Source organism: Tyto alba, unplaced genomic scaffold (assembly GCF_018691265.1).
Source record: "Tyto alba isolate M040663 unplaced genomic scaffold, T.alba_DEE_v4.0 Super-Scaffold_40, whole genome shotgun sequence".
In the NCBI taxonomy this organism is placed as follows: Eukaryota; Metazoa; Chordata; class Aves; order Strigiformes; family Tytonidae; genus Tyto; species Tyto alba.
The window spans coordinates 39943316-39960583 of NW_024881316.1; the positions used below are offsets into that span (position 1 = coordinate 39943316).

At 45.5% G+C, this 17268-nt stretch overlaps 1 protein-coding gene across 3 annotated transcripts in view; it reads right to left on the reverse strand.

Moving 5' to 3' along the window:
• Nucleotides 1-13941, reverse strand: part of LOC116964579 (protein LYRIC-like) — a 30884-nt gene extending 16943 nt beyond the window's left edge. For all 3 annotated transcript variants that reach the window (XR_006166520.1, XM_042803588.1, XM_042803587.1), the window contains exons 1-4: nt 13402-13941; nt 3280-3339; nt 2182-2272; nt 646-714 (exon numbers count right to left, since the gene is read on the reverse strand). Coding sequence is in view for 2 of the 3 variants with exons in the window: in XM_042803588.1 (XP_042659522.1) it covers nt 646-714; nt 2182-2272; nt 3280-3339; nt 13402-13731 (550 nt within the window). In the remaining variant the exon portion in view is untranslated. The remainder of the gene's footprint in view (nt 1-645; nt 715-2181; nt 2273-3279; nt 3340-13401) is intronic.
• Nucleotides 13942-17268: the final 3327 nt, after the last annotated feature.

A 17268-nucleotide genomic window follows, 5' to 3' on the forward strand; every position in this document is an offset into this window, starting at 1 on the left:
ATATTAAACTTACAGATTTCTCTATTATAATTTTATCACAGCGAATTAAAACATTTCCAAATGCCTTAATTCCATGACCTGCTTTCATGCAGCAGTTATAATAACATAATTAGTAGAAATGTATATAGGTATAAGTGAATGGCACACACTTTGAAATCCCCAGAGGAAAAATGTGTAGTGAGCACAAAGCCTTGTTTCATTTTATCTCATTAGGGTAAGAGTTTATCCTCGCTTTATAGCTGTTTAGCCTGGGAAGGCCTGCATTAAAGATCGTGTTTGGAACTGAGCAAATTACACAAGTTTTTATATATCCATTGTCAGAAAACTTCATCTATCAAGTCACGCAAAAGTAACTAACCCACATTACACCAAACCTTTAGCAGATCTTGGATCTAACAGATGTTTGCCTTCCAAGTCCTATGGGTTTTAATGAAGTAATACTCTGTGTTTTAATGAAAGCCTGGAGTAAAAGGCAAGCTCCCAAGTAAGAGCTCCCAAAGCTGTCTTTTCCTAAGGACACAGCCTAAATGAGTGCAAAGATTTTGCTGCCAATCAATGAATAGAGCAAACAGAAAGGTGCTGGGAAGTGAGAAGGGGTGACAAGCCCAACCAGATCAGGTGTGTAAACTGAGCCTGTACATTTACCTTTTTGTTTCAACCTTTCCTTCCTTAAGTGTCTCTTTTCTCGGCTGCTGATCTTGGTCTGCCAAACTCCTACAACACAGAGCAAAGTTCATTTTAAGTTAACAAGAAACTTCCTTTACTGCTTTTACTGCTTAGCACCAAGGTAAATAGCTAGCTGACAGTTACTGATGCTGGCTGTAAAAATGCCATCAGGGCAGTAAGAGCTTCCCCGGTCTTGTGCAACATCTCCCCTGCGTGCAGCCTTTGCTGTCTCTGCAGAAACATGTTACATAAGAAATCCCCATCACAAACCTGTCTGTCATGTGTCCTGACTCATGTAACGGCACATATTCTTCTGTCCTTTGTGTCAGCCTGATGTGACACCACTTTTCCTCAGGGGAGATGTCACAACAGAGCATCAACTGCCTTGTACGTCTGACAGCAGAGAAAAATTCATTAAAATCTTAACTGTCAAACAAGGCTTCCATTTACTGGCTTTCGCTGGCCCTGAACATACCCTAAGACTTGTTCAGAGATGCGGAGACCCTCTGCCACGCAGCTGATTTCCACACGCATTCATTCACACTGATGGGGCCACATCCTGCTTCCATCCATGCTCTCCATGACCCAAGAAGTCAGGGGAGGGACTGGCATAAATGGTTAATAAAGGGAGAAACGTAGTCCCCAGATTTTACTGAGACAAACATGTTCTTTCTCCGAAGCAGCCCTGAGTAACGTGTGAAACCTTTCAGCTGGCTCATCTGTTCAAACAGCTAAGCATCCATTTGAAGAAAGTCTCTGCTGTTTCCCCTTCTCCTCCAACAGCCTTGCAGGCACTCTGCTCCTGACACAAGCACCCACTGGGAAGACTCCAGTCCAACAGCAGCGAGGGCTTCTCCTGCTCTCACCACCACACTGATCACATTATAATCTTTTAAGCCCAGAAAAGCTTAGAATTCATTGTTTTCAATATGACCCTTGGTGGGGGGAAGTGGAGACGGGCTCATGGGATGCAGTGTATTTTCCAGTGAAATTCTAGCTACCTGAGCCTGCTAACCTCTGCCAGATTTCTCTGCAGATTTTCTTGCAACCAAAGATCTTGTCTCTGTTCACCGGCATGCTAGAAATTGGCTGTATATTAACCCAGTCCCTTTACCAGCCTCAATCATGGGCACAACAAAACGCTACCTGGGAAGACCACAGCTTCAGCTGTGTATCAGCATGGCAGAGGCCACAGAAAAGTAAGAGCATGAAGACAGGACCCTGCTATCCAGTGGACCTCTGGCCACTTCAGCAATTCTTCCTCATCTGCAGACTTGCCATCCCTGTGAGTGTGGTAAGGACCTGAGAAGTGTGGCAGGAAAGCACATGGTCCCTGTCAGCATAGTTACACATAGTAAGGAGCAGATGACAGAAGCAGCTTTCAAACTGGCAAATTTTCCCCAGTAACATAGAACACCAGAATAGTAGAGAAGACCTCCATTTTGAAGTTTTTTATCCCGTGTTAATATTTGGTAATATAAATCAGATAACAGAGCTACCGGATCTTATTGTTACCTTCCTCCTCTTGCAGTTTGTCTTTTTCCACAGAAAGCAGATCCTTTGGGACCTCCTTGTCTGAGCACTGGGCTTTCCTCTTCTTCTTAGGCTACAGTATACAGGAGATACATGGCAGAAAGATAAAACAGGTATTTGTTACATTTCATCATGAAGAAAAAAGTCAGAGCAATAGTTTTGAAATGGAGACCACACAGTGGTACTCAGAGCAGTAGGTCACTGGAGTCTTCAAGTGGGTGCAGAAGTCTTTCTGAGCAGGTTTTATTGCAAACTCCTAACCAATGAATGTTATAGCTTTTGGCCTATAAAATCTGACTTACCTGCTAGGCTAGAAATCTCACATTTTAATTCAGGCACCTGCTTTACAGTAAGATTTGCATTCATCATTCTTAAGTCCTAATTATCTTCCTAGAAGGAAGGAAAACCTAAAATTATTTACCCTCTTCATAATCAGTAATGCTGAAATCAAGAGTTAGGCCCTGCCTATGCTCAACCAAAAAACCCCAACCATGGAAAAGCCTATTGTTAATGTAGGTTTCTGTAGTTTACACTAATCTTAAAGGGCATAGCAGTGGCTGAGGCTATTTTCATATGGCTTGATTAAACAGTAGAGCTAACCTTAAACCTTCAATTTTCAGTGTTCTAGTTTCAACACAGTGGTTCTTGACTTTTCCAAGGCAGGATACCCCTGCTAGGAACACACTTCTCTGCCCAGACTGGGGACCTGCTCCTCACTTGGAAGCGGCTGTAAAGCATGGACACTTTCCTCCACACCAGTAAAAGTGCTTAATGCCCAAGAGAAAACCGAAGATTCCTTGTCCAGATCCAAGAAATTTCCCATGTCAGATCTGGAACTGAAATACAGGATATCCCAGCAACTTCTGGGCTTGTACCAAAAGACTGTCCCAGTTGTGGAGGCAGTGACAAGTACCACAGTGCGACTGTGCCAGAGCTACTCCGTCTTACATTCCTGTCATCTAAGTGCTCTAACAACAGGAACAACGAGCTATCTTTAAAAAGGACTATCAAATAAGGAACATTCTTAAAACAAGTGTCTCTTGAAAGATAATATATAATCTCTAAAACTCTTAGTGGTACCTTGAGGAGCTTTTTCTCTCTGGTGTTGGCTGATGTTATAAGTTGGCCATTCACTGGAACCTAGAAGATGGACATTAAAATCACATTATGGAATTTGTATGTGCATGTGTGTGTATGTGTAAAAATATATATGCATACGATTATTTTACTACATTCCTATAATACATATGATAGGCTGAAAGATACAGCTAAATAACCTCCAGTACAAATCTGGGCTAGAATTTATGGCCTTGTTCCAATCTGAGTTAATTTATTTCAAATTAATTAGTGTTAGCTAAGCCTTTATGAATGTAAATTCAGAAACCCCACATAGATTTTTCCCAAAGCAGATGTATTTGTGGTTTATCCTAAGATTTGTCTAGGATCAAAGTTGCTTTTAAAACAGGGTAAGCCTGTCTTAAAAAAGCAGCATAGGCAGGAGAAGGCTTATTGTAATTCTTGTTTACTGGTTGGGGTGGACCTTATGTTCCCTCTCAAATGTATCCGACCAACTAAAAGAATCGCTTTCATCCTACCTAGGTCCTGTAAAGTAAACCATGAAAGTTTAAGGACTTTTCAAATTACAGTTTGATTAATGTCTCGGCTCAAAATTCATTGGCAGTGGCCAACCTCCAGCTACAGGGGTGGGAGGGTGTAAATCTGCAGCTCAGACAGCAAGGGCTGTGATAGTAAGGGCCACTGCACGCTACCCAGAAGCAGCAGCAGTGGAGAGAAAGCAGACCCCTGCTCCTACGGGTGCCTCTGTTTCCCCCTGACATGCACAGGAGCACGCTGCTGAATGTACGGCACTTGCCCCAGCTTGCTCTCCCTGTGCAATGCAACCCCAGTTCAGCGCTGCCCAGGTTTCCTTCAGTCCCCTCAGAGCTGTCGGGCTGCTGAGCTGAACCCGAAGCTCACAGCAAGGAGCCTGACCCCGGCTGTCACCGCAGCCCCTGACCCATCCTCCACCTCTGCTCAGGGCAAGGGGCGAAAGGAAGCCCCCAGTGCCTGCCTGGTGAAGGAAACCCTGCAGAGAGCAGAAAACCACCCCTGACTGCAGCCCCAGAGCTGTCCCCTCGGCATCGGGAGACAGCGGGCACCCTCTCACATGCTGGTGATGAAGGGGCTTCAGGTGACCACAGTCCTTCGGGGAAAGGAAGGCTGCTGATGCTTTCCACTGTCTACTCCTCCTCCCTACCCTCACAAGTCACCTCTGTCCCGGAGACACTGTGGAAGGGTTTAATCACACACACGCTGGAAGAAGAAACCTGCTCTGATTCAGCTGCAGAGAAGCGGTACCCACTCTGCGCTGTGACAGATGCCATTGCAGGGCTGAAGAATAACACGTGCAATTAATGAAAAAGAGAGATAGAAATCAGCACGCTCCGCAAAACACCGTACGGTAAATCAGGAAAGCTAAACCTTTTTTTTTTTTTTTTTTTTTAAAAAAAAAAAAAGGCTCACTGGGTGGCCACATCCATTTAGGTGATGTGGACGCCCCTCCAGGTGTGAGAGGCAAAGACTCAGAGCCACCTTGCGACAGGCGAGATTACACCTCTCAGGCACATGGGGATGTCAGGAAACTCTTTTTCACAGAGCAACAAGTTTTTGTATGTTATCCCAAAGGCACTCTGAGACATCAGGAGGACTTGAAGCAGCTTCATCCAAGAGATGAACCAGAGTTATTTCTTAGACACCAAAAAAATAATCTCTGCTGGCATTTGCAGTGATTAGTTACCAGCAAATAAAACCCTGTGGGTGATTGCCCATGCCTGTTCCCAGCAAACCCAACAGGGCTGCAGTCCTTCAGCCTGCTAATCTGCTAATGCTTAGTTCTTTGGTATTTTAGAGCTATTTTTCACAAGTCTCAGAAAGGTCTGATTTGAAGTGCATGTTAAAGACAGCACAACAGGCACCTGCATGCTGGCAAATGCTTCATCACTGGAGGTTCTGGCTTGGAAACCCAGACTAGTTGCAAGCTGATGGTGGACACGGGTGTAGCATGGACCTAGCAGGCTGGTGTTCAACTGACACACTGCAATTACTGGGAGAGGAAGCCCCAAAGCTGCAGACTTTGTAACATACCACTCTGAACACACAGACAAAACCAATTCTGGGTCTTCCAGTAAAATATCACAGTAACAGAAGCCAAAATCCCTGCCTGATTGAATCGGTAACTCCACCAGTTTCAAATTATAAACTTAAACCAAGTGGTCTGCATCTCTTTCATCTCTCGTAGCTGTCAATTGTAAACGGTGTAACTGTTTACAATTATATTCTTCTGAACATTCACTAGCCAAATAATATCGTGTTAGAGTCCAGCAACGTTTTATAATGGTTAGCAAGGCCATCTTTGTTTTTTCCCACAACCAGCCATCTCTCTTCTGAGACTCTCAGGTTCATTTACTAAAGACACTCCATAAACCCCACCACAAACCAGACCATTATCCATACCCTACTCTACTCAAGGGAAAAAAAAAACACTCTGCCTGCAGCAGGGAGGGACGCAGCCTCTCACATAGGGTGGGAGACATAAAATACAAAAGCAGGGGAATTTGGGTGAAAATTTGAACTACTCAGATCTGGAAGATTTTCAGCTTACACTATTCTTTCTCAGCATATGCTTCTGTCCAATTAAATTTGTGAAAATACAATTAGATCATGTTGTAGTAAACAATTCTTATGGAATATAAAATGTTTTGGGGGTGTGTGACTTTTCACTATATGACACTGGACTTCAGAAAAACTGAATTTTATGGGATGAATACAAGAAGGGATGACTGGGGGAAGTCACACAACATGTAAGCGCAATATTCCTTTCCAATCTCAACAAACCCTGGTGATTTCCCAGTTCTCATAAGGAAATCTTCACTGTTTTCTAAAGGCTTTGCAAATGGACCTCCCAAATTAAGGTACTTTCAGGCAGACTACTGCCATTGGCAACAGAAACAGCAGCACCAACTTGTGAGGCAAGGAGGAGGATGCTTTTTTTCCTTCTTTCAGACACATGCAGAGGATAAGAGACATCCCACCTCCTTTTAGCCTCTCTTTACATCAAGATGCAAGCATGAGGGACTACACACAGACATGAGGAGGTGTCAAGATTAAGGACATGCAACTGTCTTCCTCCCCCAGGCTGCCATAAGTGAGCACAGCCTGCGGCTGTACAGAGCCTTCACAGAGGCAGGGAGAGCTCCAGAGGGAAAATGTTGAGTGCAACAGAGAATTAAAGAAGATGCAAACTGTATTGTTTCTGACAGACTTGTCTCAGCTGGGGCGGGATCATGTTCCTGGACCTTCTTTCCATATAAATGACAGCAAGCAAGAAGGTGGAAAAATCACAGCACTTTGTTTTAATGTTTTGCCAATCTGACTGCTGTATACTTTTACCAGACAAGCACAACATTTCCTACTTAATTGATATTTCATCTGCTAGGCAAACATCCTGCTCTCTCCATCGCTGAATAAGAGGTTAAAAATATACTGTTGACAAGTCATTTACTATATCCCAGGGGTTTTCATGATGACTAACCGGCTATTCAGCCCTAAGTACCCACCTGGGACTCCTGAACCTTGTTGCATCCTCCCTAATGAGCAGCTGAGTGCAAGAAAAATACCAAACCTGACTACTGACTGATGATCACCAAATAGCCCACCACTCTGGTGATGCTCTTCTTTCAACCTGAAAAATTTGTTGCTTCTCCACCATCCTTCAGTAATAGCAGCAACTCCCTTCCTTTCATCACCAAGTATTTTTACTGAGTTCAACTTCCTTTCAGTGGAAAGGTATTATTCTAGCCTGACCTTTTGTATTAAATCTTGCCTCTATCCAACCCCTTTTCAGGCAGGCACCCTATTCTTCCCTTTCGAAGCCCTTAGGATACAGGATTAGTCATGCCTCTTTATCATGCCGTTTGGTGATTCTGAAAAGGAAAAAGGAATTTTCATTATTTTATTGCACTTAACCTAATGGACTCATTAAAGAGAAATGAATTTTGTCAGGGTAATTTTTTTCTTAATGAAAAATGTAGTTTTTTACAGGGAGAACACATCTAAACCCGCCACATAAAGTGACTGTATAAAATCATAATTGTAATTCCAAATACATTAAATATATGTAGAGAAACAGAATCAGACTTTTAATGGAATCAGACTTAGCATATTAATTTCTACCTACATTCTGTGGAACAATAGAAAGATTATTTTTAGTTCATGGCCATTTGGTTCATGACCCAGTGGAACAGGATTTCCCCCCCACCCCCTGCCTTTTTTTCCTTTTTATGTATCCTAACATTGTATTTCTGGTGATTGCTCTTAAACTTTTATTCTCTTGAGCTAGCATTTAATGTATTTTATGCTGTTAATATAGTTCTGCATAGAGTCACAAAGAAAGAAGGCAGTGATTGGTCTTCAAATGTAAACAATACTTGGTTTAATCATTAATATATAAATTGTGTCTTTGAAGCCATAAAACTGTACCCCTGGATACTTACCTTTATGCATTTCAATAGTTTCATAAGACCAGTCATTTTTTACAAAACCAAACACCTCTGTAAGTGTCTATTACCTCAGGAAACCTGCTTTCGAATCTTAGTGCCACTAACTGGTTACAGGATTAATTAAAAATTATGTGAACGTTAGCTTCAGGTTCACTAACTGCCCTTTGTCCCACTGAGGGAAGGTGCTTAAAATTGCCTTTCTTCAGATGGCATGCAAAGGTTTCCCCAGCAGAGGGATACTAGGGCAAAATAAACTCAGTGTATGAAACACAAGGGGAGCTATTATATGCTTCACACATTGGAAATCAGGGAATTCATTTAAGAACATGAATAAAGATTCAGAAAATTGTTTTCAGCTACCACTTTCAGAAAATTTGAATTAAGTGGGTTGGACACTGGGAAGGAAAGGAAGCAAAACCACCCCATTCTGGCAGGGGGTCTGTGAACAAAAAACCATTTCCAGATTTAAGAAATACTTCAATTAAATTGCATCCAGTGCTTATTTCCAGTACAAAAATGCGTTGTTTTTTTTTTTTCATCATATGTTACACCACAAGATAAATATGGTGGACTTAGGCCAAAAGGCTACACTGGTACAGCAAAAGCAACATGCACTAAATTAAAAAAAAAAAAAAAAAAAAAGGGGGGGGGGGCAGGGAAGAAAAGGACAAAAAGAAAAGGACTTTCTAACTAGGGCATGAAATAACCTCCCTGAAACATACTGCATTAGTACTGAACAAGATATCACTGCACTCTTCAGCTTTCTCAATAGACCTTCAACAAGCTGAAAACCTCTCACAGCATCCTCTGGAAGATCCGCTCTTTGGTCCCTACACTACGCCCTAAGAGTCTGATATTTGCAGTAGCACCCGCAGTCCCCTCTTTGCTCGCTGAAGATGGGTCCACACGCTCAGCCACAGGGTAAGCAAACCAGAGCTCTGCTGCGGCCAGCCAACAGCTTGCACTGCTCCATCAGCAGACAATGAGCAATCTGCATGACAAATGCATTGGGAAATAAAGCAGCACATCGAGATTCATTAATTCTGAATCAGATTTTCATAAACGGAAGCAGACATCCTGGCCAGTCTGGCTTTGCCACATGGTCCTGCGCCGATGATGGACTTCAGCCTGGGAGACTTATTTCCCAAAACAATGGGAACCAGGTGAATGGGAAAGGACGAGCCTGCATTTGTCAGAGGAGAAGGGATGGGGTTTAGGCAGAGCAAGAGTCCACCAGAGAGACAGGAAGGCACCAGCTTCAAAGAAAATTATTCATTCAGTCCTAACAGCTAGAGAAAGGGTAACACAATGGCAGTTTCCGCTAAGGTGACAATGGGAGGTCACAAAAACATACTGGGTTGGTTAACTAAGGAAACAGGCTCTTCATGCATGGCAGAAGAACATAAAGGCACTTCTTTTGGCCATGCCTGCTCAGAATATTACACACATGTACCTTCAAAGGAGAGGGAAAAAAGAGCAGGATCTTGGTCTGTGATCAATACTGTAGATATTAATCACCTTATTAATAGTTACTGTTGATGTGCATTAATACAAAGTTTTCCCTGACAAAATCACTTCTGACAAGTGTGTTCCCAGTAGGAAAGAAGAGTCTGTTGGAAGGGAAGATCACATGGGAAACACATGCAATGAATAGGCAGAATTATATGGGAAATACGCACTGGGAATATGTGAAATTTTCTCCTTCGTTTAAAGCGCCTGGCAGAGGAAAGAAATAGGTGGTGCTCCCATCAAGTGGATTTTCCGAGAACCTCGGGAAAAGGATCTGAGCCATCAGCACAGAAGACCTGCTCCTCTGCACATATCCCCGGGGGATGAAGTTGCCCACGGGAACCCCCTTGAGCGCTAACAGGTAACAAATATAGGCTGATGCCAAGTAGCAGGAACCAGAGCTGCAGTTATAGTCATTCATACCTGAAGGCAATTCCAAGAGAAAAATTAGAGAAGCAGCCCAAAGATGCTCCTGCCTACATTACATACCCTCCCCAGGATAGGCGAGAGGCCATATCCTGCAGCCAGGAGTATGGGGAGCTGACAGGCACCTGCCTCAGCTCAGCTGCTCTTATCATCTGATGAGATGTCTGGGGAAAGACAGAAGAATTTTCCCAGTGTGAGCAGATTAAAACCGCTCTTGCAACGAGGGATGAGGAAATCAGTATCCCGGGATTTGCTATCCTAATTAATTAAAGCAGCATTACAACACGGGATCAAGGCTATTACCACACTCCAACACCTTCCAGGATACTTACAAAATCAATTCTCATCCAAGACAGTTGTATGAAAATAATTGTGCAACTGTGTTGCACTGGCATGAAGAGTATCGTGTAACCTGAAAAAGTAGGAGAAAAGGTCTATCTGCATAACTCTGGAGCTGAGAGGATTGATCTTTAGTTCTGGTGCTGTTAAGCCACCCCTGCAAGAGGCAAAAAGTATCTCCAGTTTATAAAGACACTTCTGAACAGCAGAAAGCTTACTTTTGGGATGTACAAGATAATTCATACTTTTATAAGTTGCCCAAGGAAGATGGTGTCACTGCAATTGTGCAAAAAGCTCTTCTTTTGAACTGCCCAATTTGCAGAACAACCCAAAAACTCTGCATAAACACAAACCCCAAAACTCAACAGCAATCTTGTTCAGATCGGTTGGCTTCCAGCAAGTCTTGTTAGCAATTTCCTAAAAGACTTTATTAGGTAAAAGGCTATCCTGAAAAAGACTAGACACCCTCCAGCATCATTTCTGGAGATTTTTTTGTGTGTGATAACAGCCAGAATGTAACTTCTTATGTGTGATGCATAATGAGATTCACATTCAAAATGTGCTAGTATGATTGTGTTGAGGCCGTGCATCCATTTGAACAAAGTTTGTTCAACAGACTTATTTCACGTAGGCTGTGAAAGCAATTCAGACTGGGTCTTATAGTGCACAGCCTGCTCTGAGAGTAGAGTCACTCCATCCTGTTACTCTGCTATATGCAAAGTTAACAAGTAGTGAGATGAAAGGCTTGAAAGCTGCCTACTAGCAGCACGGGCATTGGGGGAGACCAACATAGCTGTGCACTGTTGCATTTTAGTGGAGCTGGGAAGGATTTGGATGGAGGTTGCTGGGAGCTGCAGGCTGGGAAGGAGCCCAGCAAAGAGCTGAGGGCACGCTGCACGCCCCGGTGAAGGCACCTTGGGCAGCTTATTGCTGCGGGGGACAGGGGCACAGGGAGGAAAGGAGCTGGGGCCAACATCAGAGGAACTGCAGCCCTGTCAGAGCAGATTCTGGGGGAAGGCAGTCCCACAGCCCACCCATGGGGCAGCGGCTGGGAATCACCAGCAAACACGCATTCCCAAACTGAAAAAATAATTAACCGCCTAGTTTCTTTTAATTAAGATCTTGATTTATCCACCACTCGAGGATATGCAGATGTTTGGCTGCTGGGATATACCAACACACCTGAGCACTGGAGGCGATTCGTCTCTTGGCTTCATACCTCGGCAGGCAGCAGAGAGGGGCTTCCACCCTGCAGTACCTGTGCACCCCAGCTTATGGCATTGGCCATGTCTACGGATGTAAGACCTTGTTATTAATAATATCTCTGATGCTGCCTTGGTGGAGATTTTCATATACAAATTTCAGCATATTAAAGGTGTTTTGCTGTTCTGGCATCCTTGCATCAGCTAAGGCAGCATGCAGCGTTTTACACTTACGTAGGGAGATAAAGTCTTTGCCTCAAGGATATGATGTTCCAAAGACAGAGATAACATGATGGGAAGTGACAAAGAGCAGTGGAGAAGGGGGGCAGGGAAAGGAAAACAAAAGAGACAGAGAAGAGAAAGGGCAGGGTACTGTCATGGGAGAACAAGCCTGATTTTTTCATCTCAGCATGTAAGATGTTTTTCCTGGGTTATCTTTCTTTAGGATCTTTAAAGTTATTTTCTTGATCATTTTCTTCTCATCCTCCACATCCTTAGGACCGTATTTTGCCTCCTCTGCACTTAGAGAATAATCAGTGGGTCTCATATAGAGGATGATGCTACTCTGTGTAAATGCAACTGCTGAAGTCCAGCCCCTAAAGGGTAGGAACCGCTCAGTGCAGCAAAAGATGAGATTAATGATAGAAACTGCAGATGACTGTAAACAAATTTATCCCTTTGGTTTATCTCTTCCTCTTCTGTGTTGGTTCCTGTTATTCAGGCCTGTGAGGTACAGCATCTCTGACCAGAAAATATCTGTTCAAATCAGTGTCTTCAGCGTGAACTAATAACCCCACCACCGTTACAGTACCAGGCCTGTCTCTGACAACAGTGTGGCTGTCCACCCCCTTCTGTCCTGCACGGCCTCCAATAATTGGTGGCTCTGCAAAATTTTAATTCGTTCTGAAGCCAAGTCACCTAGTATCGATGATGCAAAGCTATAATAAAATTGTTACTGAAATCCCTCTTCATCCCTTGGCGCGAGCACTTTTGTTTGAAATGCTTTTTGATTTAATTGTTTACTAATTCAGAGATACCTATGATATCAGGCCAAGATTCTGCTCTGACTGATGAAAGACAAAACACCCTAAAATGGAATAGCCTACTAAAATACAATACAACTAAAAGTTAAAACTTCTGTGACAAAATAATAAAGCCCTGAAAACTAGCGTTATGGTGGAAAGCTCGACACATTTGTGTTCATGAAGAACAAACCCACTTACTTTATAGCCCATCCAAAAAAACAAAAAAAAATCCTGCAAATTAATTTTGTGTCTTTCTCAGAAGTGAGACCTAGGAGATACTAGTAACAGATAAAAAGGTCTGGAAATGCTTGATGTATTAATTTTAAGTACATACTTACTCATGTTCAGTAGGTTCTCCTGAAAGCTTTGCTTGCCATATTACAATACCTTGGTGACACTGTTTTCCATAATTTACGATGAGATTTTCTGCTACAGACAGCTCACAGCAAGTCAGAGCGACACAGTCATGACAAAGTCATACGGAAACTTTGTCTCAGTGCATCATATCAAACTCAAAACATATATTCAACAAGGTAGCTATGGTCATCAGCTCACAGCTACTATCATGCATTGATGCAATAATAATGAAGCTTTGATTCTGAGTAAATATAGCACATTGTATTAACACCATAGAAGAGATACTGTGTTCACATCCTACTTCTTAATATGATGGACGTTAACTGGAGTTTTCTTAATTCCCTGCAAACACGATCAAGACCATACGGAGTTACAGTGCTGGACAAAGTGATGAATAAAGGCCAATACCAGCGATCCCAGGCCAGCTGCTCTAGCAACCTGCTGCCTTGAGCCTTAACCTTGATGCCACCACAGGGCTCAGAGAGGAATGCTGAGCCCCCCCCCTAAGCCCTAAACTGCCCGAAGAGGTTTGGGATGCAGCATCTCTAAGCAGGACCGGCTGCCTGGGCGTGCGGGATAGGACGGGGTGGGATGGGGTGGCTGGAGCCCGGCGGGGCTGGGAGCAGGGGGTGCACCCCACGCTGCCCGGCGGGGCTGCAGAGAGCAAGCCGGGCAGGAGGAAAAGGTGCTGGGGAGGAGAGAGGGAAGGACGCTCGTCCCGGGGAGACCTCCCGTGCCGGGCAGAGAATCACCCCCCCACCCACCCCCCCCCCCCGCCGCCCTTACCTGCGCCGTGCGCCTTTGTTCCTCCGGCTGCCGCGCCGGCAGCGCCCCGGCCGCCCGGCCGCCGGCCCCCGCGGGGCCATCCTCCTCCTCCTCCTCCTCCTCCTCCTCCTCCTCCTCCTCCTCCTGCGCCTCCCCGGCGGTTCGGCGGCGGCGGCGGCGGCGGGTCCCCGGTGCGGCCCGGCCGCGTCGCAGCCCCCGCAGAACCAGCAGCGCGGCCGCCCCCAGCACCAGCGCCGGCCAGAGCAGGGCCAGCAGCCGCCCCGGCAGCGCCGCGCCCGCCGGCACCAGCTCCCCCGCTCCCAGCGCCAGACGCACCGCCGGGCCCAGCATGGCCCCCCCGGGGCCGCCGCTCCCCCTGGGGCGGGGGGGGATGCTCCGCGCCCCTCCGCGCCCCTCCGCGCCCCTCCGCGCCCCTCCGCTCCGCTCCGCGCACGGGAGGTCGGTGCCGGAGCCGCGCTCGCTGCCGCAGCCAGGAGCGGGCACCAGCGCGGCTGCGGAGCCGCGCCGGGAGGGGGGACCGGCTGGTCGAAGGGGGGGGGTGGGGGGTGTAGGGGGATGGCGCGGACACGTCTGTGCTCACGGGAGTCTCGTTGTGAAGGGTTTGGCCGTGAGGGCGGTTGCGCGGTGCCGGGGGAGGGATGGGGGGGGGGGGCGTGGGGGTGTGGGGACGCGGGACCCCGGGCGCTGCCGGTGGCTGCGTGGGGGGGGGCTGTTCCAGAGGTGGAGGAAGGAGTTAATGAACCGCGCGAATCTTTTCTGTGGAAGAATTAAAGTGGTAAATTAAACACGGGCGCGATGCGGTTCGAAGCAGCGGAGCTGCGGGCATCAGCATTCATTTGAGAGCAGATGTTTGGTCGGGGATGAGGACACACGGGGATGCTCACCAGTGATGCATTTTTGCAAAATTCTCCAGTCTAGACAGAAGAGTTTTTAGGAACGTGCTTCTTTTCTCAGGCACCGTTACGAATATGTCATTACCGAGCAACACGCCAGTGAGGATCACAAGAATTGGCTATGTAATGCAGCGCATGATGCGTTCTCGTCTAGTGCTGATCCTCAGAGAAATAACAGTTTATCACCTCTAGCAGAACAAGAAGCAGAGTGCCTCCAATCACAACCTCTTTTTTTTTTTTGCTGGATGGCACCCACCTGATGAATAAGTGCAAGTGATGCTCTCAGAAAGTCTTCTTTTCAAAGTCATAGAGCTTCTTTTAAAGTGACAAGTTGTATTTTATCTTGGCCAGTCTAGAGGGACAATCTCTGCAAAATAAGCAGTGAATAGCAAGGAAGGGAAGGAACAAGCCCCATGTTCAGAAATGTGTCTCTGAGCATGGTTGTGTCTCGCATCTGGCACAAACTCAGTGGGACTCACCAGCGCTGGGGGGCATTACTACTATGAAAATAGTAAATATTTAAATAGAACAGCATCAAAACTCATGCCTGTAGTAAACGCAGTACAGAGAAGGAGTTGGTAAGGGAACGGCCTTTATCTGTCTTGTTTCTGTTTCACACCCAGTGGGGTTTGCTCTCTCCTAAGTGTGGATCCAAGCACTGGAACTCAACCCCAAACACATATCCATGCAATCCTTCTGTTGTGTTACCAACTCTTCAGGGATAAAAGATTTATTATTTACATGTCCCGGGCCTAATTCCAATTCATCCTAAACAAGTCTAGGTTTCAAAAGCACAATAAGGTGTCATAGCACTCTAGAGATTTCCAGACAAAATACAGGAGGATTGTCAATAAAATGTTGTGCTGAATGGTTTTATGGGGAGAAGCAGGTTTTGGGAGGGAGGGAGAAATGCTTAATACACAGGAGAGGGCTGTGGGGGTATGGTGGTACTTCCAATGCTGTTGTTGCAATGGGAAGCTTCCATTTAAATATGGATCCCACAAATTATGTTTTCTGTCTGCCTGTCTCATCCTGCCTATCTTCTAAAGTTCAGCACTGACTAATCGTGTGGTCTGAAACCTCAGAAATGTCAGTGTTTCTGATCCTAGCCCTGATACTGATTTCTTATCAGAATGTGCCTGTCTTATACCTATCTGGAACCCTAAGCTGGTAACTGAGTAGTCATGTGCTTCCCCTGAAGTTAAAAAATGGCAGCTGATTAGTTTTATGACATTTTAATTTGATATTTACCTTTTATTTTTTCCCTGTCTTGATTTCTCTGCTCATAAAATAAAGATACATCTCTCCAGGTCTGAGCTGTTAAAAAGCATACAATCTAAACCTCAGATCATAAATAAATATCACTACTTTCAGCTCATCTAAATTGGTTTGCTTTTCTTTTTCCAGGGAAACAGAAGATGAAGGAGTCAACATTGCTTAATTTGCTATGAGATTACTGTTTTGCATCATTCCTTTCTATTTCTTTTTTTTTTTTTTCTTCCACAAAATAAAGGCAATTACTGTGTCTGGCCTGTAATGGCATTTATTTTCAAAGATAAACATCACCATATTAGACCTTTTTCTAGCATTAATACAGGGTTATTTAACAGCATAACACAGTATTGGTCTATGAAAATAGCACAAGTTATCATGATGTCATGTTTCATGGAAAGCCTGACATTTTATTGTAAGCCTGAGAAGATATTTTTCTGTATCTCCTTAGGAGAGGGACCAGTGACAAGTGGCATTCCTCAGGGGTGGGTGTTGGGACCAGCACTGTTTAACATCTTTGTTGGCAACAGGGAGAGTGGGCTTAAGTGCACCCTCAGCAAGTTTGCCAACAGCACTGAGCTGTGCGGTGAGATCGACACGCTGGAGGGCAGGGATGCCATCCAGAGGGGCCCTGACAGGCTGGAGAGGTGGGGCTGTGCAAACCTCATGGAGTTCAACAAGGCCAAGTGCAAGGCCCCGCACATGAGGTGAGGCAATCCCAAGCACAAACACAGGCTGGGCAATGAGTGGATTGTGCAGAAGGACTTGGGGGGATTAGTGGTTGGAAAACTGACTGTGAGCCAGCACTGTGCACTCACAGCCCAGAAAGCCAACCGTGCCCTGGGCTGCATCAAGAGAAGCGTGGCCAGCAGGTCGAGGGAGGGGATTCTCCCCCTCTTCTCTGCTCTGGTGAGACCCCACCTGCAGTGCTGTGTCCAGCTCTGGGGACCCCAACATAAGAAGGACGTGGACGTGCTCAGGTGGGTCCAGAGGAGGACCATGAAGATGATCAAGGGGCTGGAGCACCTCCCTTATGGGAACAGGCTGAGAGAGTTGGGGTTGTTCAGTCTGGAGAAGAGAAGGTTCCAGGGAGACCTTATAGTGACCTTCCAGTGCTTAAAGGGGGCTACAGGAAAGATAGAGAGGGACTCCTTATCGGGGAGTGTAGTGATAGGACAAGCAGTAATGGTTTTAAGCTGAAAGAGGATAGATTTAGATGAGATAGAAGGAAGAAATTCTTTACTGTGAGGGTGGTGAGGCACTGGCACAGGGTGCCCAGAGCAGCTGTGGCTGCCCCATCCCACTTGGAAGTGCTCAAGGCCAGGTTGGACGGGGCTTTGAGCAACCTGGTCTAGTGGAAGGTGTCCCTGCCCATGGCAGGAGGGTTGGAAGTAGATGATCTTTAAGGTCCCTTCCAGCCCAAACCGTTCTGTGATTTTATGATTCCACTGATGTGTGACATAAGCTAATTGCAAATGTCTGATGGGGTTCTCCATTCAGACTCAGAAGTCCAATAATCAGGAGCTGGAACAACCTATTTGTTGCAGATCAAAATGCAGTTAATGTACACTGATAAAATAGTGCAGTCACTAATGCCTAATGGGCCATATTCGAGCCTGTCTGCTTCTGCATGCAGAGTTAGTCATTCAAGGTGCAGAAATGATGAAGGTAGGCTTTGGGAGTTTTTCTGGGGAAAAATCCA